This window comes from Erpetoichthys calabaricus, chromosome 8 (genome assembly GCF_900747795.2).
Source record: "Erpetoichthys calabaricus chromosome 8, fErpCal1.3, whole genome shotgun sequence".
Taxonomy (NCBI): Eukaryota; Metazoa; Chordata; class Cladistia; order Polypteriformes; family Polypteridae; genus Erpetoichthys; species Erpetoichthys calabaricus.
Window position 1 is genome coordinate 85716300 of NC_041401.2, and position 18003 is coordinate 85734302.

Sequence of the window (18003 nt, forward strand, 5' to 3'; positions counted from 1 at the left end):
TTATTATATTACTAGGCTCACCCTCCTTTTAAGGCGACCGACTTTTATCCTCAATTTGTGTGCGCTCCATGTGTACATCAGGCATGTAAGTGTAGGGAATGAGAACATCAAAGTGCCCATTCATAACATCTCCCGAAAACCTCCCATTCATAACATCTCCCGAAAACCTAAGTTTTTTTATCCCCTCGAGTGCCTGTCCAAACTTGGAGTGTAGGACTCCATAATAATATACTTGAAACTCATAGGGGAACAACTCTCCCGCTGCCATTAGCTCAGAAATGGTATCATAAGTTTGAGACTTTGACATTTCAGTGAGATACTGAAGCTCATTTGTATAAGAGATTCCTGACGGCATCATTGTAAATGGCTGAAACCTTGACCAATTACTTAAAACATGTCGTACAATGTCAGCCCGAATCTGTACCGCTAAAGACGGAGTTTCATGCACTAAATAAGCTATAGATGAGAATAAGCAAGCACCATCTCCCCTGATATTTACTACGCGGTGAGGCATTTGTACTCCATCAACATTAATTATTTCCAGAGACATAATTTTGTCTATTTTTCCAGCGCATCGCGCACAAAAGTAAGGGAATGATGAGAGCACCAGAACTCTGCTCACATCGCGTCGCTTCGTACCGCAAGTCGCAAGTAGCAAGTCTGTGATAAGCGGAATACCGCTACGCTTTGCACTCACGGGACGGAAGGACAATCCCAACCGCTTTTATATAGTGTCTTGATGATTGATATTCATTATATTATATTCATTGCTTATATAGGAGACTTACAGTGTGAGATTTATTTCTTTTGTCCCGACACTTGGCATCTCGTTAGTAACTAGTTCGTCAATATCAGGCTTGAAATCTTGTGCAGCTGCATCTTTTATGAGGGATGAAAGGTGCTCGACGGTAAGTCTTGAGCGATGTGGGGTTTTGGTAGCTTTCATTAACAAAAACAATTGCTCACAAAGGTTAAGTGCTTCCGAAAATAGACAGTACTCTCGATGCCAACTTACGGATCTGCACATACGAGGGTGGCAGGTAAGCATACAAACCTGGCACACCAACTTCGTTGTATTTTGCCTTCAGAATAGAATCTGACTGCACTTCAATCAATTCCATTTGGATATTCTCAGGCACATTCTCAACGTTGTAAGAGAACAGCGCAATGCCCTGTTTGTGTGAACTGAAATCACGAAAACGCTCACTGAATTCATTGCTCAGTAATTCAAGTTGGAAAACAAATCCTCCAAAAATCAAATTTTACTTTACTAAGTTTACGTCAAAGTTTATAAAATAAGCCGATATGCAAAAAGCCACCTGACCTACAATAATTTTACAAACTCAAAATCACAAAAATGTTAATAAACAACTCACGAACTTCTCGCGTCCACTTCAGATCTTCAGCTGTAGTCTGAATTAACTGTTTGTTACAATACTAGCACAAAATTACATGAAACTAGAGCAAAAAAACGTGAAAATATGCGGGCTATTACTACTCGTGATGGTCAGTTCTGCCCAGTGGCCAGTCTCAGCAGCCCAGTCAGTAGTGTAGCCTTAGCAGGGGCGGCTCTAGGCTCGTGGCGGCCCTGGGCAGAGAAAGAATCGGTGGCCCCTTCGCCTGGCAATGTCAATACGGTATCTTATGCACGGCAGATGGCCACATCCATTGCGGACACTGCATAGCCGCCTCGTGCTCATGACACGCTTCTATATACGCGTGTCCGTAACTTGAAAACCAAGTGGCGGCCCATGATATTCTCATTACGGCAAAACATTATAATACTACATATAGCTTACTGCTCCGACTCTAGCGACATTTGTAAATACAGCATACTAATTAACAAGAAACAGAATGTTTTTCGGCCACATTGCCGTCAGCTGTCGTTATTTTCTCTTTCTGTTTTATATTCAATATATAATGCCGTGGCTGCCCCTGGGATTTGGCGGCACTGTGCAGGTGCACAGTTTGCACATGCCTAAGGCCACACCTGCTGCCCGCTGCTGCAGCCTAGCACTTCAGTTGTGACGCTGCGGCTCATTAACTTGTCAAGGCTCGTGGCTATACTAGCAGATGATTTTTCTTGTACCGTAATGCCATGGGAAAACACGCTTTTGTCAGAAGGCAGAAGTAAGAAAAGTCAATAAGTAACACCGAAGATGCAGAATACTATCGTTTGTGATTGAATCAATCATTTTGTACAAGTTCAGTGCTAACTAGGATCTGTCATGCGGGCCGCACAGATTTCTGTTGCGGGCCGTGTGTTTGACATGCCTGGTGTACTGTACAAGAGTTGCTGTTGCTCTGTGAAACATTTTCCAGAATGTGTATGTTGTTGCTATGGATACAACAGAGGCATTTTAATTTCTCAAAGCCATAATCCTGCCTTGATAATTTATATCACAATACTATAAAGCTTAATCTGACTTATCAGCTTCTACTGAATCAAATTAAACCTAAAAAAACTGGAAGCTACAAGCTGGTATGCTGATGTTGGTACAGTTCCTGATGCTAGCAAAAGATGCGTTTGGACACGTGATTGTTCCTGGGCATAACGACAGCATAGAAATGATAATAAATGACCTGTATGCAGTGGCTCTTAAACCAGTTAAAATTAACGGTTTTGAGGAGATCATATTAAAATAATCACTCCCAGATGTTTAACCCCTCATAGACTCATACAATTTTATTTATTTTAGTAGTCTTAGTAAATTGAAGATGGGACAATATAGCGACAGAATGGTTAGCACTGCAGCATCAAAGTTCAGCCTCCTGGAATTAAATCCCACACCTGGTTATTTTTTGTGTGAAGTCTGCATATTTCTGTGTTTGTTTTCAAATTCTAGTAACATGTTCAATACTATTCTGTCAAAGATACCTAAAATGCTGATACAACAAGGGATTATTTCACGAAGGTAAGGTTTAACTCCAGTTTATTATCCGTAGAAACTGCTAATACAGCTTATTTACAAGTTTGTGTTCTCTAACCATTATTATAAATATTGTGTACAAATGAATGCCAAACTGCTTATCAGGCCCACACACCTTTAAATATGCTGAGGATACTGCAATAGTGAGGTTTCTAAAAATCTAACATTTGATACTCGAGTATTAAAAAATTGGAACTTAAATTTAAATTAACAGTGATCTTGTAATTGTACAGTAGTAATCCTTTTAAGATCAATGCAAACAATGAAAGAAACATTGAATTCAGAAGGAAAAAAAGACAGTAATTCCCCCCACAAAAATAAATGGAGAACTACTTAAGTGACGTAAATCTTAAATATTTAGGAATACAGTAGCACCAAATAGTACCATATTTTCCTGACTGTGGCCTGGTCTCATTTTAAAAAAATGTCAAGGGCAGTATTTTTATTTGTAAACTGCTATATTCGATGTATGTTTTACATATGAATCATAAAGCAATGCCTTAATGTTCTTGTTAACCATCTGCTCAATAAATTTCAGTTTTTTACAATTCAGAATTAAAAAACCCCACAATACCAGAGATGATTTGTGCCTTCAGCAAAACTGCTCTACTATAATACAGTAACTCATTTATAACTATAAAGAGTATTTTGTTTTTCAGGTGAGGATTTTTCCTTTTATCTTACTGGAATTTTTTTTTCTGTTAGTGATTTTCCATGCAATGATAATAAAGTTCATATTTATATTAATAAAGATAGAATCAATCACATCTTAAATGTTCTCCATTTCTATGCTAGGTGGCGTATAGTAAAATGATAAAAAAAAAAAATCCAAAAAAATGTTTTCATGGCTTTATAACATTCATTGGGCTGAATGCAACCAACAATTTTCCCTCATAGGTTTCCTTAGACAGTAGCATGGTGTATTACACGGATGAGGATGGGAAAGGCAATATGGGTAAAGTTTCTACAATACCCGTATTTCACAGTATGACAGACATTTTTGATGATAATTGGATAATGTGGTATTCCCAATATTTTAGTAACATATTAAACTTAACTCAGTAATGGTGCTAATGAAACTTGAGGTTCGCTTTCTTTTTTTTCCACATGGGCTTAAATAAATTTGGTTCTGTTTACACAAGTAATAAAAAAAAAAAACAACAAAAAAAGAATCATATCTTAACCATTACACACTAGCAGGTTTCAGCTGCCTTCAGAACAGCTCAAGAGACAAGCACACCTTTGTTTCAAAGAACTACTATAAAAAATATGGCCATCTTTTAGAACATTCTTCAAAATCCAGTAATGCATACTGGGTGTTATACAAAAATAAAATACATTGGCTTAAAAAAAATAATGTTTTTAAAATTAGAATAAACTGTTACTCATTTCAATTTTACTTTTAGAATTAAAATTATAAACAGAAAACTAAAAAAAGAGTATCAGCTAAAATATAATACATACAATCACTTATAGTATGTACTCACTAGAAATAAATGCATATATACAGTGTATATATATATATATATATATATATATATATATATATAGATATACTGTATATATAGATACATATATATATATTAATAAAACAGTAATAGTTGAGGTTTTGAATTGTATTTGCAATATATATATATATATATATATATATATATATATATATATATATATATACACACACACACATACACACACACATATACATAAACAGACATATAAGCAAATCACTAAAGAGGAAAACCAGAAAGACTATTAACTATGATATATATCATATATATCTTGCAAAATATGCAAAAAAAATGTTTCAATGTTAAATGTACACCAGGAGTTCCCAAAACATCAACAAAAAATTATTTCGCACAAGCAAGAAACAAAGAGAACACTAGCACTTACCGCAATACAGGTAATGCCATTAAGCTCTATGGGACAATACAAAGTCATGAAAACTATTCAAAAAAGGTTTATCCATCTAGTTTAAAATTGCCCTAACAAAAGTATGACAATTAGAACATCTGTAGACTAAAATGTTTTTAGCATTGTAGAAAACAGATGGATGAATGGAAATTCACCTGCAAAGCTCTGAAGCCAATTAAGCATATTTAAAACCAAGCAAAATTATTTCTAAAGGCAAAAAACTTCATTAACAGTATAGATAAATGTAAAGAATTATTATTATAAAATTTCCTGTGAGTTGGAATTACATTCATTTTGTTCAAGAAAAAAAAGATACTAAAAACAGGTGTCTAAAGCTTAATTATTTTTGTTCTTTTTCCATTAATTCAGTCTTCTATAAGTCACTTAACATTAGTCAAACTTACTGTGTACTTTGTAGCACAGCCTGAGCCAAATCTGGATTGGTTTCCATTGATGCGGTCACCAAAGATGTAAGCAAAGATAGGTACCAAATTGCAGATGCATCAGACACAGACACGCCCTTGCTTTTGGTTATCTGATATCCAACTGTACGAAGACCATGGATTCTTGTGTCACATCCATCACTCAGGCACCGTTTGATGTTTATCTGAATGACTGTGGAATGGCAAAAGTTAGATGCAAATTTTAAAAGGCAGTTGAAACAAAGACCACATTATTCAAAACTGCACAGAGATTACTAAATGCAGATTTTTACGGTCACATTATCAGGTTTGTGCAAAATTTTAAACAATTCAGAAATCAAAAATAAGAATCTGCTTCTTACATTTGTTTTATATTCCAATAAGCACAAATGTCACCTTTAATAATACCGGTATATAAGCCTAAAAAAAAAAACAAACTCATCCTATAATAATTATTAAAAATCATTTTCATTTATTTTGAGGACTACATTTTAACTAAAAGGTAGCTTCTAGCAGCATGGATTAATGTAAAAGGAACTACTACTGCAAAGCTTGCTCAAATACCCATAAGCTGAAATACATTTTAGTGTTACTTTTCAACTCCAAAGTGACTGGCATTCTCAGCCAATTGCCCATTTCACAGTAATCAATTGGTGATCATTTGTTACTTTCTGAATAATCTTTTAAAAATACTTGGAATTCTATGCTTTAACTAGAATAACTCTTCCGACAGAAAAACAAACTGCTTTATTTCCTATGTTCTTTTAAATACTTTGCAAAACTCAGACTCACACAGTACCTCCTGGGTAGTATCCTATTTATTTATTTGGTACTCCAATACTGGTGGTGCAGCGCAGGAGATTGATCACATCCTCGTGGGCAGACGCTGGAGGCTTTTGCAAGACTGCAGGGTCTACAGAAGTGCCCAGTTTCTGAATTCTGACCACAGACTTCTTGTTGCTACTCTGAAGATCCAGCTTAGGTCCGGTAGGCTACCACCTACTAGGAAAACGAGGCTGGACTTAGCCAGACTCCAAGATCAGGTTGTTTCTAATGTGTGTGCACGCAGTTTGTGTGAGGAACTTGTGGATTTGGGTGCGACTGCCAATCCTAATGTGGGAGACCTTAAGTGTGTTGGTGTTACCGGTATTCCCAGAAGGAGGTGTTTCATCTTGCAGGGCAACCTGGATACCATCGAGAGGAGTCGCACCGCACAGCTTGATGGCAACTCTGGTTTGTACCGGAAACTGACAAGGACAACTGCGAGGGCTCTAAGGGCAGATAAGAAGGTGTTTGTTATGGGTATCTGTGAGCAAGTGACACACCATCTATGGTCTAGTGACTCATGTCCTGCTTACAGAGAAATCGAAGCATTACACACATCCAAATCTGCTCCTCAGACAGTCGCAGTCAGAGTATCTGATGGAACAGTCCTTACAGATGACACTGCAGTTGTGATCCACTGAGCTGGTTACTTTGAACAGCTGTTCAAAGCAAATCCTCCGGATAAGACGCTGGATATCTCCGAGTCCAGTGTCCTTGAGGCTGATTCTCCAATTGGCAGTGAAGCACCCATTCTCACTGAGATTCCACAGGTGGTGAACCAGCTGAGGGTAGGGAAGGATGCAAGGATCTGTGGTATCCGGGGTGAACTTCTCCAGGTTAGTGGTAAGGCTGTCCTCCTGGCACTGCAAGCAATCTTTGCTTCCATTTGGGAGACGAGCATCATCCCGACTGAATGGAAAATGGGACTTGTCGTTTCTTTCTGGAAAAGGAAGTGTAATCGCCTGGATTGCGGCAACTACAGGGGGATAACACTGCTTTTGGTGCTGGGTAAGGTCCTTGCTAGGGTCATCCTCAATAGGATCCATGATCACTTGCTTACCTACCAGCAACCGGAGCAGTCTGGTTTTACGCCCAAGAGGTCTACCATCGACCGCATCCTAGCACAGAAGGTTCTCATGGAGCGCAAACATAAATATTGTAAGAGTTTCTTTGCAACCTTTGTCAATTTCGTAAAGCATTCGACTCAGTTGATCGAGCTGCCCTGTGAGACATCCTGAAGGTTCGCAGGATCCCCTCAAGGTTGCTGGATATCATGGCCAGTACACAGTACACTGGTACTGTGAGTGCTGTGCGGAGTGAAGGCAGAACCTCTGTGTTTTTCCCCAGTTGATACTGGGGTTCGTCAGGGATGTGTTCTTGCTCCTACTTTGTTCACTGCTTGCATGAACTGTGTGTGTGTATATATATATATATATATATATATATATATATATATATATATATATATATATACATACACACACATACAGTATGTAAATGTATGTATATTATATAAACAAAAAGAAACCGGTTCATTATTAGTCTACTCATAGTAAACTCAGAGTAAGTGGATAATAGCTAGAAATATTATCCTCTATGGAGTATATTTAAAAGAGAATGGAACAGTACCAAGTACAAAAAATAATAATGACCAGTTACACTGGCACCAACACATTTTTAAATATCCAAATACTAAATAAGTATAATAATTAAAAATTAAGTTTGTAGTCTCATGATTGGAAGTGATTGCTGATGATTCCAGTAAATATCTAATCTGAATAAAGTCGGGCTCAGATGTACAATATAATCCACTCATTTCAGTAAACGTTATTCTCCCCTGTTTAAAAAAAAAAGCATTTTTAATTATTTTGCAGTTAAAATAATCTTTGGTGGGGATTGTGGATGCTTACAAACTATGAAGAAAAACCTAACCCAGTTTTATCTGCGTGTTCCTTTGATCAGCTTAACGCTTTCTAGGCCCATTTTGATCACAGTAACAAGCGGTCCAACATTTAATTGCCAGTAGCACTCAGTTTCATTATTCTTTGAGTCTGTACATCACATAAATAGAACTTTAAAACAAGTAAATGTCCACAAGGTATTTGGTCCAGATGGAAGTATAGGGTGTGTTTAAAAACTTGGAGCAACCAACTAGCTGATGTATACAATGATATCTTTGATATTTCTGTAAAACAATCTGTGGTTCCTAACTACTTCAAAAAAACAAGAATAATCTCTGTGCGTAAGAAAACAAAAACAGACTACTGAATATCTACAGACTGATGGCACTGTGTGCCCAGATAGTTCTAACTCCTTTATTAAATTTTCCTGTAACACCACTATCATAGACCTGATTACCAACAATAATGAAGCAACTTAAAGTGAACAGGTTTACCTGCTCACTCAGTGGTGCCCAGGCAAAAATCTGATTCTTAAAGTTTGCAAAACAAAGGAGCAGGTCATTGACTTCATGTAGCAGAAAGCAGAAAACATCTTCATCTACACTGAAAGAGATACTGTCAAAAGGGTAAATTACTGTGATTATCTAGGACTATCACCGATGAACTTAAGTAGGCACAACACATTTCAGCTCCTGTAAAAAGAATAGGGCTCACCCATACGTCTGCCTCCTCAGACATCAAAGGACAGCCTGCATTCCTTTACCTAGTCTCACAATCTGCTATAGAGGCACCCTAGAGTCCAACCACACTGGCTATATCACATACTGGTATGACATCTACTCAGGTCAAGATTGTAAAGCACTGCATTGGGTGGAAAAGATGGTATATTACCAGCATCCAGTTGCCTTTAATTAATAACATATATAACACTTACTGCCATACAATGCCAAAAAAGGATAAGTCAAGGTCTAAGCCATCATGCACAGCCATTTTTCCCCACTTCTACCTTCTAGTCAATGGTATAGGACCATTGGCACTTGCACCAGTATATTCAGGGACAATTTCTACCAACATGTCATTAGGCTACTGAATAATCGCTCATAAGAACAAATACTATAACGTAACCAATAGTGTACTTGCCGTACTTGCAAATACATATTGTATATACCGGGCTATTCAAAATGAAAGAGCAGATTTCAAAAATTTATTTCAAACAAACTGTATAAGACAGAAACACATTCCACACATCACTGGATAGGGGAAAGTTCTAAGTTTAAAAGCCCGCCTACAAGTACCAGTGAATGCCACCAAGTGTTTTTTCTCGTTTATATTAAAATGGCAACGACACCACAAAAGAAATCATTTTGCGTGCTGCAATTTGGTAAATGTAAGGTAAGTGTGTTTTGTGTCATTTCTGCAAGCAAAGTTTATGCACCTCTCTTTTTTGCGGAGCAAACTGACTGGATTTTCATACCTGGACATGCTACAAAACTGGCTGTTCCCCCAACTTCAAGAAGATACAAATTACTTCATTTTCATGCAAGATGGTGTCCCGCCTCATTTCCACTTGGAGGTCCGGCGTTTCCTGAACGACACCATTCCAGGACGATGGATTGAAAGAGGTGGACAAGATCTTGCTCATCGTCTGTGGCATCCCAGGTCACCAGACCTTACCCCCTGCGATTTTTTATCTATGAGGGTACATTAAAGAAAGAGTGTTTGTTCCACCTATGCCCGCTAATCTTCAAGATTTACGACATTGAATTGAGGAAGCTGTGAATTCAGTAACTAGGGACCAGTTGACTCATGTGTGGCAAGAAATGCTCTACCGATGTTTGTCGCACTACAAATGGAGCTCATGTTGAGTGCATGCAACCTCAAGGATAACAGGACCAAACTTTGATCTTTCCTCTATCCATTGATATGCGGAATGTGTTTCTGTCTTGTACAGTTCGTCTGAAATCAATTTCTAAAATCTGCTCTTTCATGTTGAATAACACACTATATTCCATTTATATGCTTACTTGTATGCATGCCACATTATTTGTGCATGTGTGTCTTTTGTTGGTATTTTTATTGTCAAATGTTCTGATGACACATGCATAACAATATACTTAACTTGCCTTGATTTTTGCAGGATTAATTATTCATATCATTACTATTACTTTGCCACATGTTTAATACTTTCTCATTTTGTAGGACTATTAAAATCATATATGCTGCATTTTATTTGTTGAAATAAGGAAATTCTTTTACTAACAAGGTGAGCTGATATTAGCATTTTCCAGAAGGGCTACAAAACCAGTGATGTTGCTTGGAATGTGGACATCTCTTATTTCTTGTAGGCTTCTTGGACTTTTTCCCACAGCTACAGTTACCTGCTGAGGCATGTAACTTTGGTCATTTGCTGCCACTGCTATCAATAATCGCCTTAAAACCACATCCGGTTTTAACCGCAATCTACAAAATACAAACAAAAATAACATTTTCAGTGAGCCATAATGTTAAATATATAAAAAAAAAAAATCAACTTTTATTTATTTGACATGTTGGAACTTAATATGAAAGGTCTATTATATTTTTAGTTTATATGATCAAAGATTCATTCAAAGTGAAAATACAGGAATTAACATACAGAATATTCAGAAAAATAATACAAAATTTTAAGGGCTCTTGCATATCTTCCCCACAGGCTTCACTTGCATTGACCACATTTACTCACCTAATCCAGTGTGAGCGAGCACTACCATCTGACTGCCAAAACGAAGTTGTTTCTCCATTAGTCATTTTATCAATATCCGCAGAGTTTGAAGATGTTTCTATAGAACTGTAACACTTAGTGATTATTTTAACTTTGTCCATTTCGGAGTCACAGTTGAGTTGTGCTGTATTCTGAATATTCAAGTCTGGGAAAAAGAACATAGCCATTGTCCATATATGTACAGTACCACCAATAATGATAAATATATTACAACACAATGAAGTAAAGGCTATATGATCCCAATTTTTACTTCCAAAATGCAAAATTCACTACCAGTCAAAAGTTTCAGAACACTTAATTTTCTTCAAATTTAACCAGTTGAAATGCAATGAATGATCTAAAATGAAAGGAGAAAAGGTAAGCAGTAAACTGCCATAAGTTTAAATTTAAAGTTTAGGTTAGCAAAAACTGAAAAAACATCAGAATATTACAAACAGGCCTTCTTCAGGGAACAACTAATAGGTTTCAACCTACAGATGTTCTGAAGCAATTAAAGTAAATTAAGCCTTGCAAGTAGAAGCAAACAACTTCTGTTGATTACTTAAATACTCTGTCTTAAAGCAGAGTTGGAACAGTCCATGTTTTTACACTCTCTATACTACTTGGACAATATTACACTGTAGGAAGTTGTTAATTCCAGTGATAATAGCAAGAAAATGGCAATTAACAAATGAAGTGAGACAGAACATTACCAACCTTGGAAGTTTAGGCCTTTCATTTATAGAAATTGCAGCAAAATTAAATAAATAAATAAATAGAACTGCCAGTGAGTATGGCGTCCTACACAATCTAAACTCTGACAGGAAGAGATCTGGCAGACCCAAAATCATAACCCAATCAGCACAACAGCTTCAAGCATAGCTTAACAGTGGGTGAAAAAAGCAAGTCTCAGTTTCTACTGCGAAGAGGAGGCTTTGTGCTGCAGATTTGAAAGGGAGAGCGACAGTAAGAAAGAAATTCCTTAAAGGACAAAATATGGCCTTGAAATATCAGACTGGAAGAAAGTCTTATGGACCGATGAATTAAAACTTGAAATCTTTGGAACATCCGGCAGGGTGTTTGTACGTCAAGTTGGTGAAAGGATGATTCCTCAGTGTGTGACACCAACTGTCACACATGCAAGAGGAAGTGTTAATGGTCTGGGGTTCTTTTGTTGGAGGCAGAGTTAGTGATTTACACGGAGTGACTGGCATTCTAAATTAAAATGGTTAACAGTTTTTCTGTTATATCAGAAGGAGGTGGCTGCTTTGATGAATCAAGAATTTTAATAAAAGTTTCTACAGTTAATGAGTCCCTTATTTTTATGTGCTATTGTTTATTTGTTCTGCACCTTTAGCCATGAAGCATTAAGACATTAAACTGCGTGTATTTCCATAAAAACTGAAAAAACTGAGGGGTGCTAAAACGTTTGACCGTTAGTGTATAATAAAAAACAGTTAATCAATAATAACATCTAAAATATTGCAATATTTTACAGAAACCGTAAGTTCAATATACAAACAAAATGCAATGAGCGATACACAGAAAAATCATTTCAGTGACCGTGGTATGATACAGTGCAACTATCATGTGTAAGAATGAAGCAGCTATATGACGTTTTATTATCAATTGTTAATACATGCAGTTTGATAACCAAGGATTTGTACCCTTTTTACCAATTTCTTACATTTTTGACACTTTCATAATAAATAACATATTATATTAATATGACTCTAACAAACACTTTTAACAAATATGCTAAACTTCTGAAACCAAACCATAAAAGTGATATACCATTTTCTTTCTGGAGAAGGAAATCCAAGTAGTTCTGCATAACGGATGACCTCATTGTACAAATATTATTGTAACCTTCAAGTACTGGAAATGGAATGGCACTGCTTGGAATTCTGTTTCGACGGAGAAACCTCAGTATTTTTGAGGCATGAGAGCCAAGGCGATCCTTTGATTTAGAAAAAATATCCAAAAAGCCTGTGAAGAAAAGTAAATACAAATAATTACATTTTGCACTTCTAAAATATCACTATAATCGTTTTAACTACTTTTTTGTGGAACTATACTTTATAACAAACATTATCAAGATTTATGCATATGAGGTTACTAACAAAAGCTATAATTAAAGGCAGAATGGCACACATGTACCCACCCCCACCCCAACTCTCTGACTTTTGTAACTTTGACTGAAACCTGTTCTAACCATACCAGGACTTCACTGAAGCAATGGAGTGAAACACATTCTAAAAAACCCTTTCATGATTCAATACAAAATTAGCATCAGTCATAACCACTTTGCAGCAAAAGACTAAAAAGAAACCTTTAACCAGACCTCAACTGGAAAAAATAAGTCAAAACACATCTATTATTCAGTGAATAGTTTAAATAATTAATAAAAGATAAATGATGCAAACGAAAACGTTTGTGAGTGAATACTTGACATCCAGTGCACCTGGCACCTGCTCAGTAGCAAATTCTGTATAACACTGCACTGTATTTACAAGTAAAACAGTCTGGAAATTATTTTTACATTCTTACTTCAGCAATGAAAAAACTGCTCATTTTTAAGATTTTTTTTAATTTGTCGTAAACGCATTTATTAATATTTTAATTGTTCATATCTAACAACTTCTTAGGTTTTTGAGTTTAAATACAAAGTTTGTTTTGATTTTATGACGCTCAGATTCATTAATATATAACACAAGTTAGACAATGCATGCATGGCATAACATTCAGATGCTTTCAGAGATTTAAATTAACTGCTATAAAAGTTGGAGCATTTGACATTTTTTATTTACTTCATCCAAGAGTCAGTAATTTTTTTGTTTATTAAATAGATTTTTAACAATGAGTCATATTCAAAAGTAACGGTGATAATAAAATGCATAAAATATATGTGTTAGTAGACTACATTAAATACATACTTTATAATACCACTTTACAATGAAATTAAAAACAGAGCACAAATAGGATTGTGGTGGCTCAATAGCTTTGACACGCAGCGCAGTCCAATTCAAGTGATGTAAATTGGCATTGATTAATGTGTGTAAGGGGTGGATGGTCTGTGACTAACTGTTCAGTTTTCTAAGCATAAAATTTTTGAAAGTACACTAAATACAGTAAAAATTTCTTTGAAGAACAAGTGTGCCACATCTCAACAAAGCTGGTCCACAGGGGACCAAGTTGTTTCATTTGGGCAGGCAGACAGACAGAGGCTTTTGCAATAGGTGCTTGCTTCACACATTACAGTAGACCCCCGCGAAGTCACGATTCAAAGTTCGCAGCCTCAGTTATTCGCTGATTTTTCCTTAGAACCTATCAAATAACTGTTAGCAGAAACCGCAAATATGCTCCACAATTTTTATGGCTTTTTTCGTGGAAATACTGTACTGTAGAGAGAACAGGATGCAACTGTAGAAGAAAACGCAGCTTGGGATGGTGAAAGTAGCCAATAGAATTTGAAACTGCAACTCCCAGCCGTCCCTGCAGTGGCTCCTATTGGTCTTCTGCTGAGGCTGTTGGGGTGGGGTCAAAGGATGTCAGCGCGGGTTTTAAAAAGGGGGCCAGTGACCAAAAGCAAAAAAAACCTTTTGTAATTTGTGTTTCAAGTTCCTGCCTGTCTGCCTTGTGTTGGGTTACCTGTACTTATTCATTTTGTCCTGGATCGTTTCGTGATTGGTGTGTGAATTGTCTGCTGTCTGCCTGTGTACATGAGGACTGTAAGTGGATTCATGGCCATCCTGCAAAGAAAGGAGCGCTCCTGAATCCATCCACCCGTCTTCACCATTTCAGGAACTAGCGGTAGGACTATCTTTACATTCCCATTCAACGTGCGGATCTCTGGACTATCTATTTTCATCATTACATTTCATCCATTGCCGTTTTTCATGATTTACTGTGTGTTTTCTTTGTGCTTTGTTGTATTTAATGTGTATTCACCGTAAGGAGTACAGGGGTGGTATTGTTGTTTTCAATACATTCTTTATTTTCTGTTTGATTACCGGTTTGCTTTGTTTTTGTCTCTATTTGTGAGTGCGTGCGGGTTGGGCCAAGGCTGTCCCTGGAATCTCCACCATAAAAATAAATCACCGTCTTCTTGATGGTATGAATCTTAGCGGCACTGGACTGCTACAGCATTATTCATTTCTCCTTGCTGCTGATTGACTGTGATGCATCTCCAGCTTAGTGTTCTTGTGTTTTCCATTTTGTTCCTCTGAACCCTTAAACCGACACAACTGGCTATAGTCGTTTCCCAGTGCCATTTGCGAGCACGCAGGAGCGGATCAGTCAATGCCGTACATTCGTTGAGCAGCCAGCTCATGACCACTGCCAGTCCCTTGTGAGCAGGGGGGCTGAACGCACCCCCCTAGAAGACACAAACACTCCTCAAACAAACCCCCTTAAAAAACGCTGATAGACTACCTTCACATTGCTCCCTTACTTGCTGGGCTTACTTGCTGCTGCTCTGTCGCGTGATATGCTTCTCGCACTACGCTTACTTAAAAGCCTGAATAGCACCTGTCCTTTTTGGCCGATTGCTTTGTTTCTCTCTCCTTCCCCAGACATCCTCTGCTCCTGTTGGGGGAACCGCTCCCGTTGTGCTCTCCCTATGATGTTTGCCTATTCTTTTAAACGAGAACTAACTGCATACTGAGCTTGTTTGACTTCTGAAAGAGACAGGTTTGTTTGTAGTGTTTGAATAAAGTTCCTGTCTCTACAATCTCCTGTGTTTCTGTGCAATTCTGTGACCCAAGCGTGACATCCTGCAGCACTGCGGCCTCACTGTCCCTGGGACTGAGCCTGCTAGCATCAGCGCTTACCTCTGTGTGCTTGCGTGCAGCCAGTTCAAGCGCAGTTGGCTCGGTGATTTCATCCATGGCGTCAGTTGCACCTTGTACATATTGTTCCAGCAGTTTTTTTTAAAATAGTTTTTACAGTTCATTAGCAGTGTGTAAAATTATCAGTGTTGCAGTAATTGTGATGCTCTTTGCATGAAAAAAAATGTGTTCCATTAAAATTTCACTTTTTCTTTGTGAATTGTGACGTTTACTTAAAGTGCAGCATAAACCCGTATACAGTACTGCAAAGTACTGTATACGGGTTTACCTTTACATTCTTTTTTTTTAGGTAATGTATTAAGCTGAGTTTGAAATTAAAGTGTTTTGGGGGCATATTTAGGGTTTAAAACTATAAAAATATGCATTTTTTTTTAACCACATCCAAAATTCGCGGTTTTTCACAATTTACGGGTGTTCTAGGAACGTAACCCCCGTGAAATTTGGGGGTGTACTGTATATATGAATGCACCTAAAAATGGGCTCAAAAAAATTTCACGCAGCATGAATGACTTCCACTGGCTTTACTAACCTTAACCTTGAAGCTCAATAAAATTCAAGATGCCATAAACCTATTGAAAAGTGGGAAAGCTGTTGGCCCACATAGCTATCCAATGTAATTCTATTAACATTATTAACTCAGCTGCTATCATTAGTTATTGATAGGTTTTTGGTTTTTTTTGGAAGCTAGAGGAAATAAAACTCTACTTCCAACATTAATTACTGTTTTACCAAAGAAAAAGGCTTTCCAGAATGTGAACTGCATAGACCATATATACCCAACATGGTGCCCGCGGGCACCTGGTCACCCACAGGGATCACCTGAATTGCCTGCAGGGCAGTGATATTTTATTTCAGCTATTAATTGTAGTTTTAGTTATTTTATTTTATAAAATTATTTCATTCTAGTTTTCAGTGGAGTCAACAATTTTATTTATATTTAGTTCTGGTCTTTTTACATAATGTTAGTACAATTTCTGTTTTATTCTGTTGCAAGACCACAAATGCTGGCCTACACATATTTCAATGCAAGTTATGTTTCAGTCAATAAAATACACTCACAGTTCATAATGCCATTAAACACAACTTGACTATCAATGATCAAACAGATTAAGTGGCCTAATGAGTATAGTCAGCAAGATCAAATGTTTCAGCCCAAGAGACCAGTCTGTGCAAGCACGTTACTGTTAAGCTTTAAACAAGCACGTATTTCGAGAGATCTGTTAATGTTGCAATGACGTTTGTTGCACAGATAGTCACACAGTGAAAATATTCGCTCGACCAACACCTGTAATGCAGGTGCACAGATAAGGTCCTCGGCTACTGGTGCCAGCAGACTGTAGACAATTTCTGCTGCCAGTATTGAAGCTGGTGAGGCACAGACTCCTTCAGGTTCAGATTTACAAATATATGAAGCCAAAAGAGTAGCTTATTCAACTGGCAGCATGCACACTGACTCCTGTTTCTGTTTCAAATCTCATCAGCATGCTTTACACACAGATAGGTAAGGCACATATTTGGCTAAGAAAGAACGTTACATTTTTATAGCAGTGAGAGAGAGTGGAGAGAGAGCATCTGTTCCACACCCTCCATGTGTTCTAAATTTCTCAGTTCATACTCATTCAATATAAATGAAAGTATAGAGTGGTGAACAAAAAACACGGATTTCAATTTTGACCTTAATTGAAATATTTAGATCTTTTTAAAAACTTTAAATTCTTATGCTTTAATCAATTTAATAAAGACTTCAACAAAAGAATAACAAGAAAAAAGAATATTTTATTTAAAGTCAAAATTTAGTTTTTAAATATTGGATTTTTTTTCTTAGTCTGATCCCACTTTTTACAAAATTGAAAAACGTTTATGGTCCTACCTTTATTTGTAAATGAAGTCCATGTGCCTATCCTTCTCCACGAAAACCTCTGTCACTTTTTTGTAAAAATCCTCCTTATTTTCCTTTAGTTTTAGAAGTCTTAATCTTCCATTTTGGCAGTCAGTCGGAACAAAAAATAAAAAAAAAACGGACCTCCGCTGTGCACTTGACTTTCTGATATCACTAACTTATTGGCGCCTAGAGCCTCTGCGTAGAAGAACAGAAGCAACCAGCACCTGTTGGGCTCACATCCGCCCCCTTCAGTGCTGCACTGTACCGTTTGCCTCACCTTGTGCCTTTTCACTGCAGTTTTATGGCCGATCAAGCAAGACTAGATATTATCACACACATTCATTAAAGACATAAGCCAGACTGTGGAAAGTTAGGGTGTATAATAAACGTGTCTACAAACATTATATTGGCGACTGTGATGGACGGCCGGCTACAGACTCCGGTCGCCACCCCCAGGCTGCCAGGAGGAGCCCTCCGGACAGCATGATCGTGCCCCGAGTTCCAGCAGGGCCTCATGGACTTTGTAGTTTGTATACACA

At 37.3% G+C, this 18003-nt stretch overlaps 1 protein-coding gene across 1 annotated transcript in view; it reads right to left on the reverse strand.

Moving 5' to 3' along the window:
* zzef1 (zinc finger, ZZ-type with EF hand domain 1) overlaps positions 1-18003 on the reverse strand; it is a 281144-nt gene that overhangs the window by 238622 nt on the left and 24519 nt on the right. The window contains exons 3-6 of the mRNA XM_028807021.2: positions 12527-12721; positions 10715-10898; positions 10253-10452; positions 5249-5459 (exon numbers count right to left, since the gene is read on the reverse strand). Of these exons, the coding sequence (XP_028662854.1) occupies positions 5249-5459; positions 10253-10452; positions 10715-10898; positions 12527-12721 (790 nt within the window). The remainder of the gene's footprint in view (positions 1-5248; positions 5460-10252; positions 10453-10714; positions 10899-12526; positions 12722-18003) is intronic.